General features: G+C 35.5%; 1 protein-coding gene across 1 annotated transcript in view; it reads right to left on the reverse strand.

Moving 5' to 3' along the window:
* Positions 1-14,293, reverse strand: part of LOC124361384 — a 50,823-nt gene extending 36,530 nt beyond the window's left edge. Inside the window, exons 1-2 of the mRNA XM_046815431.1 lie at positions 14,096-14,293; positions 3,476-3,602 (exon numbers count right to left, since the gene is read on the reverse strand). Coding sequence (XP_046671387.1) covers positions 3,476-3,602; positions 14,096-14,230 — 262 coding nt within the window. The 5' untranslated portion in view covers positions 14,231-14,293. The remainder of the gene's footprint in view (positions 1-3,475; positions 3,603-14,095) is intronic.
* Positions 14,294-16,072: the final 1,779 nt, after the last annotated feature.

Raw genomic sequence — 16,072 nt, forward strand, 5'->3', positions numbered from 1 at the left:
GACTGGAGAAAATGAACCCAAGCCATGTCACTGCACAGGAATTTAAGAACACAAATACATCACACCTGAACTGAAGAACTGCATTAAGTTCAGACTGGAGAAAATGAACCCAAGCCATGTCATTGCACAGGAATTTAAGAACACAAATACATCACACCTGAACTGAAGAACTGCATTAAGTTCAGACTGGAGAAAATGAACCCAAGCCATGTCATTGCACAGGAATTTAAGAACACAAATACATCACACCTGAACTGAAGAACTGCATTAAGTTCAGACTGGAGAAAATGAACCCAAGCCATGTCACTGCACAGGAATTTAAGAACACAAATACATCACACCTGAACTGAAGAACTGCATTAAGTTCAGACTGGAGAAAATGAACCCAAGCCATGTCACTGCACAGGAGCTAAGAACACAAATACATCACACCTGAACTGAAGAACTGCATTAAGTTCAGACTGGAGAAAATGAACCCAAGCCATGTCACTGCACAGGAGTCAAGAACACAAATACATCACACCTGAACTGAAGAACTGCATTAAGTTCAGACTGGAGAAAATGAACCCAAGCCATGTCACTGCACAGGAGTCAAGAACACAAATACATCACACCTGAACTGAAGAATGCATTAAGTTCAGACTGGAGAAAATGAACCCAAGCCATGTCACTGCACAGGAGCTAAGAACACAAATACATCACACCTGAACTGAAGAACTGCATTAAGTTCAGACTGGAGAAAATGAACCCAAACCATGTCACTGCACAGGAGTCAAGAACACAAATACATCACACCTGAACTGAAGAACTGCATTAAGTTCAGACTGGAGAAAATGAACCCAAGCCATGTCACTGCACAGGAGCTAAGAACACAAATACATCACACCTGAACTGAAGAACTGCATTAAGTTCAGACTGGAGAAAATGAACCCAAACCATGTCACTGCACAGGAGTCAAGAACACAAATACATCACACCTGAACTGAAGAACTGCATTAAGTTCAGACTGGAGAAAATGAACCCAAGCCATGTCACTGCACAGGAGCTAAGAACACAAATACATCACACCTGAACTGAAGAACTGCATTAAGTTCAGACTGGAGAAAATGAACCCAAACCATGTCACTGCACAGGAGTCAAGAACACAAATACATCACACCTGAACTGAAGAATGCATTAAGTTCAGACTGGAGAAAATGAACCCAAGCCATGTCACTGCACAGGAGCTAAGAACACAAATACATCACACCTGAACTGAAGAACTGCATTAAGTTCAGACTGGAGAAAATGAACCCAAGCCATGTCACTGCACAGGAGTCAAGAACACAAATACATCACACCTGAACTGAAGAACTGCATTAAGTTCAGACTGGAGAAAATGAACCCAAGCCATGTCACTGCACAGGAGCTAAGAACACAAATACATCACACCTGAACTGAAGAACTGCATTAAGTTCAGACTGGAGAAAATGAACCCAAGCCATGTCACTGCACAGGAGTCAAGAACACAAATACATCACACCTGAACTGAAGAACTGCATTAAGTTCAGACTGGAGAAAAATGAACCCAAGCCATGTCACTGCACAGGAGCTAAGAACACAAATACATCACACCTGAACTGAAGAATGCATCAAGTTCAGACTGGAGAAAATGAACCCAAGCCATGTCACTGCACAGGAGTCAAGAACACAAATACATCACACCTGAACTGAAGAACTGCATTAAGTTCAGACTGGAGAAAATGAACCCAAGCCATGTCACTGCACAGGAGCTAAGAACACAAATACATCACACCTGAACTGAAGAACTGCATTAAGTTCAGACTGGAGAAAATGAACCCAAGCCATGTCACTGCACAGGAGTCAAGAACACAAATACATCACACCTGAACTGAAGAACTGCATTAAGTTCAGACTGGAGAAAATGAACCCAAGCCATGTCACTGCACAGGAGTCAAGAACACAAATACATCACACCTGAACTGAAGAACTGCATTAAGTTCAGACTGGAGAAAATGAACCCAAGCCATGTCACTGCACAGGAGTCAAGAACACAAATACATCACACCTGAACTGAAGAACTGCATTAAGTTCAGACTGGAGAAAATGAACCCAAGCCATGTCACTGCACAGGAGCTAAGAACACAAATACATCACACCTGAACTGAAGAACTGCATTAAGTTCAGACTGGAGAAAATGAACCCAAGCCATGTCACTGCACAGGAGTCAAGAACACAAATACATCACACCTGAACTGAAGAACTGCATTAAGTTCAGACTGGAGAAAATGAACCCAAGCCATGTCACTGCACAGGAGCTAAGAACACAAATACATCACACCTGAACTGAAGAACTGCATTAAGTTCAGACTGGAGAAAATGAACCCAAGCCATGTCACTGCACAGGAGTCAAGAACACAAATACATCACACCTGAACTGAAGAAATGCATTAAGTTCAGACTGGAGAAAATGAACCCAAGCCATGTCACTGCACAGGAGCTAAGAACACAAATACATCACACCTGAACTGAAGAACTGCATTAAGTTCAGACTGGAGAAAATGAACCCAAGCCATGTCACTGCACAGGAGTCAAGAACACAAATACATCACACCTGAACTGAAGAACTGCATTAAGTTCAGACTGGAGAAAATGAACCCAAGCCATGTCATTGCACAGGAGTCAAGAACACAAATACATCACACCTGAACTGAAGAATGCATTAAGTTCAGACTGGAGAAAATGAACCCAAACCATGTCACTGCACAGGAGTCAAGAACACAAATACATCACACCTGAACTGAAGAATGCATTAAGTTCAGACTGGAGAAAATGAACCCAAACCATGTCACTGCACAGGAGTCAAGAACACAAACATGTCACACCTGAACTGAAGAATGCATTAAGTTCAGACTGGAGAAAATGAACCCAAGCCATGTCACTGCATGGAAAAAGGTTCATTATTCTTTCAAATAAAGTTAACTTTTACCCTTCTCTTCTTTCTTGGGCTATGCGGTCACTTTGTAAGTTGTTAAAGTCTAATTCTATTTAAATTAATTTCAATACTTACTTCAGATAGTTTAGTTCATTGACAACATGTAGATATCATACTTGTCTGAATTAAAGTTATATATTTGATTGTTGAATATGTCATAGATGACATGGCAACTCAATACTAATTAACTTATATTCTTGACAAAAAATAAAATGGCCAACTGTCGGTGGGTTTCCCATGCTCTAGTCGAAAACAAATCAATCACATCATTAGTAAAAATCAGATTCACAATTCTAGATCTTACACGACATTTTCCACAAATGTATGTAATAAAAACTGTAACAGTTACATATAATTTTTTATTTCCCAAAGCAACTTACTTTTCATATGACCCTCATACATAAATCACAATTTTGTAAATCACAAAACAGTACGAATGGTGAAACAGTAGGGATTGTAGTGGAGAACTCCACAACTTACCATTCAAGTCCCCAGTTTTTGCAAACTCTTTCTCCACTGCAGAACCAGGAAAGGGCAGTAATAAACACTGAAGGTCACTGAAGGTACGTTTAATCTCTGACCATAGATTTTTGAGTTCTCTTGAACCCTAGAAAGATTATGTATACATTATTTTTAACAAAGTTACCACACATACCATTCCAATAATTGGTTTTTGCCAACGACAAAACATACTGGCTACATACAAATTATAACAATATATAAGTCAAAAGAATGTAATAAAAATTACAGGGCACAAAAAACTATCAACAATTATTGTGTTTAAGGTATATAACAAATGAAGCATGTCATGCAGGTATGTGTTAGTTTATAATATTATACAAAACAATTAATCTTAAAATAACCTTGAACAAACATTGCACTAGGATCTTATTCCATAAAACAAAAATAATATAATGAGGACAAAAACAGAATGATTTTTATTAGTAATAGTAATTGACTTTCCTAATTAAAATAATAAAACATTTAGAAGGTAAACTAATAAAAGTTTGTGAATAGAAATAGGCATCATATAAGTTTACATTACTAACAACATTACATGACCTTAGTGCCACCCTGCACCTATTCTTAAACAATACACGTTCTGCTCAAATAGTTTACAATACTAACAACATTACATGACCTTAGTGCCACCCTGCACCTATTCTTAAACAATACACGTTCTGCTCAAATAGTTTACAATACTAACAACATTACATGACCTTAGTGCCACCCTGCACCTATTCTTAAACAATACACGTTCTGCTCAAATAGTTTACAATACTAACAACATTACATGACCTTAGTGCCACCCTGCACCTATTCTTAAACAATACACGTTCTGCTCAAATAGTTTACAATACTAACAACATTACATGACCTTAGTGCCACCCTGCACCTATTCTTAAACAATACACGTTCTGCTCAAATAGTTTACAATACTAACAACATTACATGACCTTAGTGCCACCCTGCACCTATTCTTAAACAATACACGTTCTGCTCAAATAGTTTACAATACTAACAACATTACATGACCTTAATGCCACCCTGCACCTATTCTTAAACAATACACGTTCTGCTCAAATGGTTTATAATACTAACCACATTACATGACTTTAGTGCCACCATGAACCTTTTCTTAAACAATACACGTTCTGCTCAAATGGTTTATAATACTAACCACATTACATGACCTTAGTGCCACCATGAACCTATTCTTAAACAATAAACGTTCTGCTCAAATGGTTTATAATACTAACTACATTACATGACCTTAGTGCCACCATGAACCTTTTCTTAAACAATACACGTTCTGCTCAAATGGTTTATAATACTAACTACATTACATGACCTTAGTGCCACCATGAACCTTTTCTTAAACAATACACGTTCTGCTCAAATGGTTTATAATACTAACCACATTACATGACCTTAGTGCCACCATGAACCTTTTCTTAAACAATACACGTTCTGATCAAATGGTTTATAATACTAACCACATTACATGACCTTAGTGCCACCATGAACCTATTCTTAAACAATAAACGTTCTGCTCAAATGGTTTATAATACTAACTATAGTAGAGAATTTATAGCATGACCGGTGACTTCGAGATGCGCCGTAGGCAAAGACGGAACTAAAGTGGTGGGGGGTGGAGCGGCTCAGTCTCTTGCCGTATTTAGCCTTGTGAACTTCGGTCTCCAGTCTTCTATACATGCCGCCCAAAAAACATTCGCTTGTGCCAATTCACGAGTTGTAATACAATTTGTGAATTAATTGCGTTGTGCTCATAACGTTTTAAGTAAAGAGTTTGAGATGGATCATAATGTAAAAAGTAAAATTGGAGGTAGAAAGGTTATACACGGCCAAGCAATAGAAGTGCTTCCCATTTTATGAAACGGGAAGCAGAAACCAACACACTTCTAAATTTGAAGAAAGTTCAAACAGCGTGTCGTAGAGGCAACTGGAATTTCTAAAAGTACGCTGAGACGAATTTTGAAGGAGGAAAAAAATAAGTCCAATTGGCAATTCTTTTAGTACGCCCAACAAAGTAAGAAAACGCAAAACATACTAAACTTAATCTGGACAATCTTGATTTGGGTGTAGTTCGAAGAACAATAAATAATTTTCATCGACAACGGGGTTTTGTTATGTTAACTATTGCGTGTGGATCGTTGGCGTTATTGTTATTTTAAGTATACATCATTAAATTAACTTGATACAAGTTAGTAGATAAAACTGAGTATTTTCTTATTCTACTGTGTATATTGACAAATTAGTTTAACCAGTTTTATATTAATTTTTAATTTAGCAGCTAGGCTATGTCAGTTGAAAATTTTGTAGTGTATAATTGTATTTACTATCGTAAATCCTGAAGCTTACACGGTTAGTATATGATAAATTGAATTTTAATGGCTAACAAAGCGTAAAAATTACAATTCTGAACTGTTGTCGTCGTTGGAGATCAAGAATAGTATAAATTCCTACCCTTTATCCCAATTTATGAGAACCCTTTCTTACCACCAGGTACCTCTACTGCGAACTCATTAAGAAGGGTGAGCTATGAACACAATTTCGGCAGAACATAGTCATTGTTAAGATCACGTACATCCGGTCCCAATATTTCCAAGATTTCCTGTATTGAATTCCCCATCATAAAAGTCCGTCGCCGTAACTTCAAAAGAGTCTAGAAATGTTCAAATATTCTCAAGGTCTCCTATATTAAATTGCTCATCATAAAAGACCACCGTGGTAAGAACATAAGGGTCTAGAAATATTGGCAAACACTACAATATTCGGCTCCCGCCACCACTATGAGCCGGGAGCCGAAAACTCTCAGTAGGGTTAGTAGCACCGTACTCACTCCCCTACTTTAGATTGTGCCCCCACGCGCTCAACTCCTCCACTCCTCACGCGCATCCCACCGGTCATGCTATAACTTCCCTAGAGTACATTACATGACCTTAGTGCCACCATGAAACCTTTTTCTTAAACAATACACGTTCTGCTCAAATGGTTTATAATACTAAACTACATTACATGACCTTAGTGCCACCCTGCACCTATTCTTAAACAATACACGTTCCTGCTCAAATGGTTTATAATACTAACCACATTACATGACCTTAGTGCCACCCTGCACCTATTCATAAACAATAAACGTTCTGCTCAAATGGTTTATAATACTAACCACATTACATGACCTTAGTGCCACCCTGCACCTATTCTTAAACAATAAACGTTCTGCTCAAATGGTTTATAATACTAACCACATTACATGACCTTAGTGCCACCCTGCACCTATTCTTAAACAATAAATGTCCTGCTCAAATGGTTTATAATACTAAACCACATTACATGGCCTTAGTGCCACCCTGCACCTATTCTTAAACAATAAATGTCCTGCTCAAATGGTTTATAATACTAACCACATTACATGACCTTAGTGCCACCCTGCACCTATTCTTAAACAATAAATGTCCTGCTCAAATGGTTTATAATACTAACAACATTACATGGCCTTAGTGCCACCCTGCACCTATTCTTAAACAATAAATGTCCTGCTCAAATGGTTTATAATACTAACCACATTACATGACCTTAGTGCCACCCTGCACCTATTCTTAAACAATAAACGTTCTGCTCAAATGGTTTATAATACTAACTACATTACATAACCTTAGTCTCACCCTCCACCTATTCTTAAACAATAAAAGTTCTGCTCAAATGGTTTTCGGTAATAACTTCATTACATGACCTTAGTGCCACCCTGCATCTATTCTTAAATAATAAACGTTCTGCTCAAATGGTTTATAATACTAACTACTTTACATAATCTTAGTCTCACCCTCCACCTTTACGATCTTTGAGGTAAGATTCCAAGACAGCTAGGTTTGTACCCTGAAAACTGTAATTTTGCCAACAATACGTCATGCTGTACAGTATCAAAGGCTTTGCTAAGATCACATAAAGTGACCTGAGCTGCAGTACTGTCTTCTAAAGTCAATAAAATTTGTTCCACAAGAGTATCTATGGCCTGGACAGTTGATCTTCCAGTGCGGTGGCCCAAATTAATTGTTACTAAATAGATTGCGGGATTCAAAAATAGTGACAGATCTGAATCTTGAGCACTTTCTCATAAATTTTAGCCAACAGTGGTATACCATGAGATCGAACGATAACTACTTGGTTTGATAGGATCCCCTTTTTTGAAAATGGGTACCACTCTACTTAACTTTAACAAATCAGGAAATGTTCCCTCTATAATATTACGATTTATAACAATATGTTAGAGGCTCTAATACAGACAAAACAACTTCTTTTAAAAGATCACTGGAAATACCATAAACATCTCTTGTTGCTGAACTTGTAAGAGATATAATTATATTACAGACATCATTTAAAAATAATGTATAAAAAGTAAAATTTAAAAAAAAATACTGCATTGTAGTACATGTTCCAAGACACCTCACTGCCGAACTGGGAGAAGCATTCATTTTAGAACTAATTTCTTCCACTGAGGTTTTACAAAACTGTTTAACTCATCTGGTTGGATATTTGGTTTTGTGCTGGTTGAAGAAGTCTTCTCTGCTACTCTGTTGATGATAGTCCACGCAGCTTTACATTCGTTTGAAGATCTTTCAATTATTTCCTCATTTTTGCCCTCTTGGATTCCTTCAAAGCAGATCTGTAATGGCCCTTCAAATTCTTCAAGAGAGTTCAAAGCTGATCATTTCCTTGTTTTTCTGTACACGTCTTTACACAATAAAATATTGTTCTTTAAGAGCAAGCTGTGGTGTATACCAATTCAAAGTTGGCTTACCCTTTTTGTTAAGCTCCAGATTAGACTTGCACACCTTTTTTGGGAAAGACTTTTCAAATAAAACCAAAAATGTATTGAAGAATTTTTGTAAAACAAATACAGGAACTCATTTGTCCCAAAGTTGCCATAAAATCTTCATCCGCCCACATTTGTCTAAAACTTCAATATTTTAATTTTTGTTATTGGCCCTAAACACAACCTGCGTTTGATTTTTTACCAAATCATTAGTGGACGTACTCAAACGATCTACATATATTTCCAAATACAGAGCATCATGATCAGATAAATCTGGTCTCAGAATCTCACACTTATAATTTTGTGAATTTATATTGGTAATTAATATTGTCTAAACAAGATTCACCTCATGTGGGTTTGTTATTTGTGCAATACAATATTATATTGTCTGGGTATATACAAAAACTATTAACACTATTTTTTAAAGTTTAAAACATCAAAATTCTACATTTATATCTCCACTCATAACAATTTTACATTTTAGACCTACTAAGTATCTTAAAAGTACTTGTAGGGTTTGCAGAAAAAATATCGGTCCTTCCCTTTGGTGATCTATAAAGTGAAATTATTAATTTTTCATTAATGAGTTCTATACAAGTCACTTCAAAATGTAGTTCTTGACAATATATGCTTAAATCTATTGTTTTAAAATTAAAATTGTTCTCAACAAAAATGCTCACACCACCATGGTTATGCTTGATGTGACAAAAACTGTTTCCCAGTAAAAAATGCTCTGGAACTAGAAGCCCAACTTCTTCTGACTGCAACCAGTGCTGGGCAATGCAGACCATGTGCAGTCATTCTTGTTGGTCACCACTTCTAATTCTTCCATTTTTCTCTTAATTCCTTGTATATTTATAAATAAAAAACTTAATCTTTGCATATTCTTTTACAATAGTAATATGTGTTATTATTATCACTCAGTGCTATTTTGTTAGCTTTTCTTCCTTGTCCCTCAAGTTTTTAAGTAATTTCATTGTGTGTGGTCCATTTCAGCAGGATTACTAACTATTTTCCTATTTATTACGTTGATAATTGCCTGTGCCAACCATATTTTACCCTTGATGTTAAAGTGAATGCCATGGCGAGTGAAGAGTTCTCTATCAGCATTACCTGCTTCCACCAGTCTTATATTATTAAACTATTTCCTTTACTTTCAAAATTGGTTTTTTGAATTTCTTTGTTTACACATGACCACTCAGGAAGATCGTATCGTTTTGGCACATCTACTAAAACAACATTTTTTTCTTTAACTTTATTTAGTTTCAGAGATACTGATTAAACACTTTTTTGATTCACTGGGGGCAGTCATTTATACCTGATATAATGACCAACAGATATTGTTCTTCAGAAACCTCATTTGTAATATTTTTCCTATCACAAATTTTCTTGGAGCGTCCATTTGGTTAAACAAATCCTACTGCCTCAAGGCTGTCTTGTAAACTGTTCAAATGCCAGGCTGTTTCTCTGCCATGGCTATCTGCACAAACCAACATTCTGTTCCTTTGACACCGCTCCGTACCTCCATATAATTTTCCACACTTCCATGTGTCTCGTCATCAATTTGGAGAACATGAAACGGATTTTCAGTAACAAAGCTGTTTGTTACTGATGACCTTATTTTTGTATTGTGAACTAAGGGACATAACTGTTTCAAACACAAGTTTCTGGTTGAGAACCACATGGCAAGCTAAGTCTGCTCTCACTGTTCAGATTTCCCGACTGTAATAAATTCTTCTACCGGGGTTTTCTTCATTTCTGTCATTACATGTTCCATTTTTATAATTTCTTCAGTATTTTTCAATAACATATGCTCCAAATGAACTTTTTCACTTTTTAAGTTTTTTTATTTCTTGTTGAGCTTAAAATAAATCTTTATTTAATGTTTTCATTACTTCATTCATATTTTGTAATTGTTCTTTTAAAACCTCATTAAGTTCATCAGTATCGGCACCTGTGGACAAATCGTTTATGTGTTCAAACATTTAACACACACTCATTTTCTTTTTGATTTCTCAATATTACGGAAATCATCAAGAAAAAGATTTGTACACTTAAAATGATACCAGTTTAAACACTCCAAACAAAGTATAGCCCTAACATTTACTCCCACATGTTTAAAACAATCCCCCACATGGGTATTTCTCAATGTTTTTCTTCATATTTAGATAAATAAATAAAATTTGGATGAAACTGAATTCTACAATGAGTGAAAACTATAATGAAGCTGAAACGTGTCACAACAATTGTAAATAAACAAATAGATAAGGTCTGATAAGCAAACTGATAATCTGCTGAATCTAGTTATCAGTAGCAGCTCAAAGCCAGGTCCTAATCTAATCTTGCTTGCAATAATATACCAATATTTTCAGAAACTTATTGTGAAATATAAAAATGTGAGATATTACCTTGCTGTTGTTAAAGCTGTTTATCTGTAACTGTACCCGGTGTCGAACTGAACAACAAGGTGTAAATTTCATTCACAATTTCTTTAAAAAAATAATGAAATTTCTTAAAAAATCAGAGATCACAACATGAACACAAACACCACATGGTGTGTACGGCAGAATTGACCGGATTTGTGAAATGAGGAGCACCATCTATTGGAAGATTGCTTGATCCATTTCTGGACCAGTTTCAAGTTCAACCTTCCTTAGTGATTTCAGTTTACCTTGTGCACATACTAGTACTTCTCTTTCCTCATTTGATCCTCCAGAGTACTTTCAAAACTACCGGTAATATTTTTCACTTAGTTATTGTTGGATTGCTAGGTGGTTCAACTCCTGGATAGGCAACCTAAAATTGTCTAATTGCTTCTGTAATGTTGCCAAAAGCAATAGCCAAAACACAACACTTCACTTTTTGTTCAACATTAAAAGCCATTTCTCGAACTTCAATATCAGTACTGTAATGAAGGGGCTTAGGTTATGTTTTTATAGCACAAGCAATATTCATCAATCAAACAGCTGTTTTCAACAATGAGCGTTATTAAACAGCTGTTCTTTAAAACTGCAAAGCAGTAAGAAAACGAGATAATTAAGGAAATACATTTTTGTTGGAAGCAAAATTGTAAAATGTTCAATATGAGCATTATTAAACAGTTGTTTTCTTTAAAAAAAACTAAACCGCTATTAGGCACTAGCGGACTACGCGAGTCAAAACTTGAACTGTTTCCCTTAAAAACAACACCAAAACCAGCTCTATACCTTATTTAATAAATTTTATATGAATTTTTAAAGTTGTAAAGTTCTTTTTGAAACGCCCTGTATATATATGTTTTATATATAAGTACTTTTTGTGATTCAATGTTTATTGAAAAAATTAAATTCGGCTATTGCCATTTACAACGAATTGAATTAATGTAAATAAAAGTCGTTCGACACGTATTTGGTCTATTTGAATCGTAAAAAGTAAGGGCTCTGTGGTGTAATGGTAGCACATTCACCCGGCAAGTGAGAGATCCGGGTTCGAGTCCCGGCGGAGCAAGTACTTTTTGTAATTCAATGTTTATTGAAAAAAATGTTTTATAAATATAAAAACTGTTTTAGTAAAAGTTAAAGAAAATCTAAATGAGTATGAGATGCGCAATGACGCCCATACTTATAACACAAGGACCAAATATATGTTAAACTTTAATAAGTTATCTGATAAAGCATGGACAATAGAAAACATTTTAATTTTAACACAGTAATATTTATCTTCAGACCACAAATACATGAACCACTTAAACAAAAATAATTTTAACTGTATTACAGTTTTTATTAGTATATAATTCATGTTTACTGAGTTCCTGAGAACGTCTATTGCACCCTTGTTTGTTTCATGACAACAAAGCTTCTTGATGTTGAAGGCTACTTTGAACCCTACTTCACTAAACGTGAGCTATTATAGGTAAACCGCTTCCAAAAAGACTCTGGATGATTTGAGTTCACGCAGGGTGGGGTAAATACCCCTCCGACGCTGTGATGCCGCCCTCTCCTAATATCCCCACCACTTCTCGGCATTCGCTCTATTACATCATCTGATTGATCCGGCTTAATCGGTCTCGTTCATTGCTGCGATTCGTTCAGTTAAACCGGTCAGTACAGAGTTACTGAGCCTTCCCGCTAGAGCGTGTTATACCGGTCATCGTTATTGACCGAACAAAAATGAACGACTGGATGTAATGACCGAGTAAACGAAAGGATCTGCTAGTAAAAAAGTGTTCGAATAGAGGAAGAAACAGGATATCGTACAGTGAATGGATAGATATATAACAATAAATGTATTTTTTTCAGGAATCTAGTAAATGCAAATATATCTATTAAAACTGATTTAAAATGTAATTGTAAGTTACCAGATACATTACTAAATATTTTAAATGTTAATACTTATATTCAATAGACTTGGTTGATTGATACGCCTTTGGTTTTAAGTAAGATTATTCCCTACAAATGTTTAAAATAAATTACTAAAAATTAAACAAACACACTGCTCGTTTGAAAATAATTTCCTTTAATACTTAAATTCCCTACTCCCCCCGTTGAGTTATACGATTACAGTTTTATTCTTAATCGGTTAGCAGTGAACGAAAGTAACGAATGAACAATTTTGAGGACCTAGTGTAACCTAATGCATAAACTCTGTAGTTTTAGTTCCATATGATTTTAAGCTATTTTTCATGGATAAGAGTTTTTAAATGAACTTAATAATAATATTGTAAGTTTTAACGATCATTAAAAATAATATATCCGGTTTGAAAATAATATCAAATTTATTCAGTTAGCAGGAAAAAGTGAAACGAAACATTCGAGTGTGAAATGAGTATTTTGAAACACTGTGATCCGTATCACTTGTTCACTTGACTGACCCGTTTGAATTGAACGACACATCTCTAATGGCCACTGCCACTACACACGGCTAACCTCAAAACAAAATGCAAGCTTCCTGGATTCATCTATGGCTACATTAATGTTCAATTAATATTTTACGCTTAGACTGCGACACTTGTATATGCCTACAGAAAAAAATATAATATAGTTAGAGAACAGGTAAAATAGCTGCAGTGTAAACAAAACTGTGAGAGCGAGACACAATCCACACAGCTGATAAACAGATACAAGAAGGTGCTGGTCCCACTCCCCACCACAACCCCCCGCCAGAGGGGGGGCCCCTCCTGCATGGTACTGCTCAGAAATTGGCTTCTGCGTAGGTTTCTTTACAAGTGGTTGACCTATAAAAGTTATAATTATTTTAACTCACCTAGTCTATTAGCATAAATAAGCCAGCTAAATTTTTTTTTATTATTCTTATCAATACTTTTGTTTGGCTATGTTTGTTGGCAGTACCAAGATTTCTTAAGACACATATACCAAAGAAAAAAACTGAAACCAACATAGTTTTATGATCCAGCTAACTCGAGACTGGCGGCACCACTGCATATAGATTTGGCCGGATAGACACACATTACCTACAATTGTATTTATATAAACCAGGAAAACTCTAGAAAATCAAAAAGGAAATTAAAGACTGTCAGGAATAAAGCAAAAAGCATTCACGTTGCAACAGGTCCTCACGAGTCATAGAGTTTAGTTAAAACAGCCCAACATTCATTTGTGTCCGATCACGACAGGTTAAAGTGGTCGGGTTAAGAGGGAGGCTACTGTGGTTATCAGAATATAAATTAAAAAAAAACCTGTTTATAAAAATTGATATTTGTAGCTCTTATTTTTACTGTGGCCTACTAAAATGTTCTACTATATGTACCTGTATTGTTTACTTACTCGTTCACTATCTCTCTCAATATATGTCTTGCCTCCTTCTAGTCCAAAAGAATGGTCCTCCTCATAAACCCAGTCTCGGACCACGAACATCAGATTGTAGTCATCCCTAAGTTTTGCACTCTGATCACTGTCCATATTTTCAATACCTTTCACCAAATTGCGCTGCAACAATAGTTATAGTGGTAAATTGCATCTAAAGACAACACGACCAAATAATAATAATTTATTCTATCAATAATTTACAAAGTATAATTCACAATAACTTTTTTCGGAATTTACTGACCACTGTTACCAGTAGTGTGGCCAGTGATATAATTTAATAACAATATTAATAAACTTAATCTAGAGTCCCAGCAACTTAAATAATTATTTTAAATTGCCCTCCAATTGTGGTGCTTTCTTTTTATTTTATTTATTTTTTAATACTACTGACGTGAACCAGAGCTGATAGGTTGGTATGAATATCCAAATATTGTTGAATAACGCCGGCCAACAGTGATTTTATTTTCATTGGTTGCCCAACCTGTTCAGAGAGCAAAGTTCAGTTTCGCTCTCAGACAGAGGTTTGTCCCAAACTGTGCCGGACTCAATCATGCATTAGCTGGCATTACTCTGGACACTCAGTGACACAATTCATCAGAAATAAATACTAAACTATCCATTTACAATTTACTATCCTATCCACATTGTGTTTTCCTATATTTTGTTGAAACTGCCACAAGCGGCTGTGTTGTGAAAACTAATAGTTGTGATTGTGTGGTAATTAATACAAGTGATACAAGTTTTGTGTTGTGTGTAACTAACCTCTTACTGGGTAAGCTAATCCAATTCTAACTTTTCCTTCCTTCTTGTTACTGATTCACAAGCTCATTTTACTGAAGATCATATACATATATACATACAAGTAGATAGTAATATGGGGTTCCTGGCGCACTTTCGGAGCCAACCGAAAAGCAATGTAAAATACTGTTCAATGTACCATAAAGGAAGCTGAGAAATAACACAGCAAATCTCAATGAAAAATTAACCGAATCTACAGTCGTTCGTCTCCAAAAGCGATCGGTACATTACTATCTACTCTGTGGAATGAAAAATTAACCAAATCTACAGCTGTTTGCTTCTACTTTCTTAAGCTGTGCTTTGTAAAATGTTGTCAAATCTGCTACGAATAAAGGAAAAATCTTCAATGACAGTCGAGGTGTGCTACTACAGACCGACCATCACGATAATCGCTTCGCCTGCGTCATATCCGTAGTGATATCACGCCGTGAGAGGCGCAATCGTTGGTTTACAAGCACCATTTAGTTAAATAAATTTTTCTATCTAAATGGAGCGCGAAAAAAATATCATGTCCGTTCTGCAAAAAAGAAATTTTAAGAAAAAACTATGATCGCCATTATAATTCTAAAAGTCACGAAAAAAACAAGCAAATTTACGATAATGAACTAAATTATTTAAGACAATGGGCTAGAGAAAATAAAATTGCCGATCACGAAAACATGTTTAATATTGAGAAATTACGTGAATTAAAGAGAAATTTCAAAGTTGAAAAGAAAAATCTCGACCTATTTAATGATGAAAAACTTCATTCAATAGCTGAAAAGTTGGCTATCGGTACTAACGATAAAACCAAGTCTGAAATGATCGAAGAAATTGATAAAACTCTTAAAGTAAAATCCGAAAATATCATTGATGTAGAAGTTTTATCCTCAATACACGGTCTTTTCAAGCAATACATTTTAACAAACTTGAACGACAATTCCATGTCAATTTACAAATATCTTTCAATTATGCGGTCAGAAATTAAAAGTTTAATCGAGAAATTTCAAGAAAATGTTAAAAATATGAAGGGCTATCTCTCTTTGGAATGTGAATACGAACGAACTTTAGTGAATGGTGAACCGCAAACATGTCTAATGTATTTTACTATCAAAGCAGACGAAATCTTTGACATAAACGACTTTATTACTAAGCAAT

Source organism: Homalodisca vitripennis, chromosome 4, assembly GCF_021130785.1.
Source record: "Homalodisca vitripennis isolate AUS2020 chromosome 4, UT_GWSS_2.1, whole genome shotgun sequence".
Taxonomy (NCBI): domain Eukaryota; kingdom Metazoa; phylum Arthropoda; class Insecta; order Hemiptera; family Cicadellidae; genus Homalodisca; species Homalodisca vitripennis.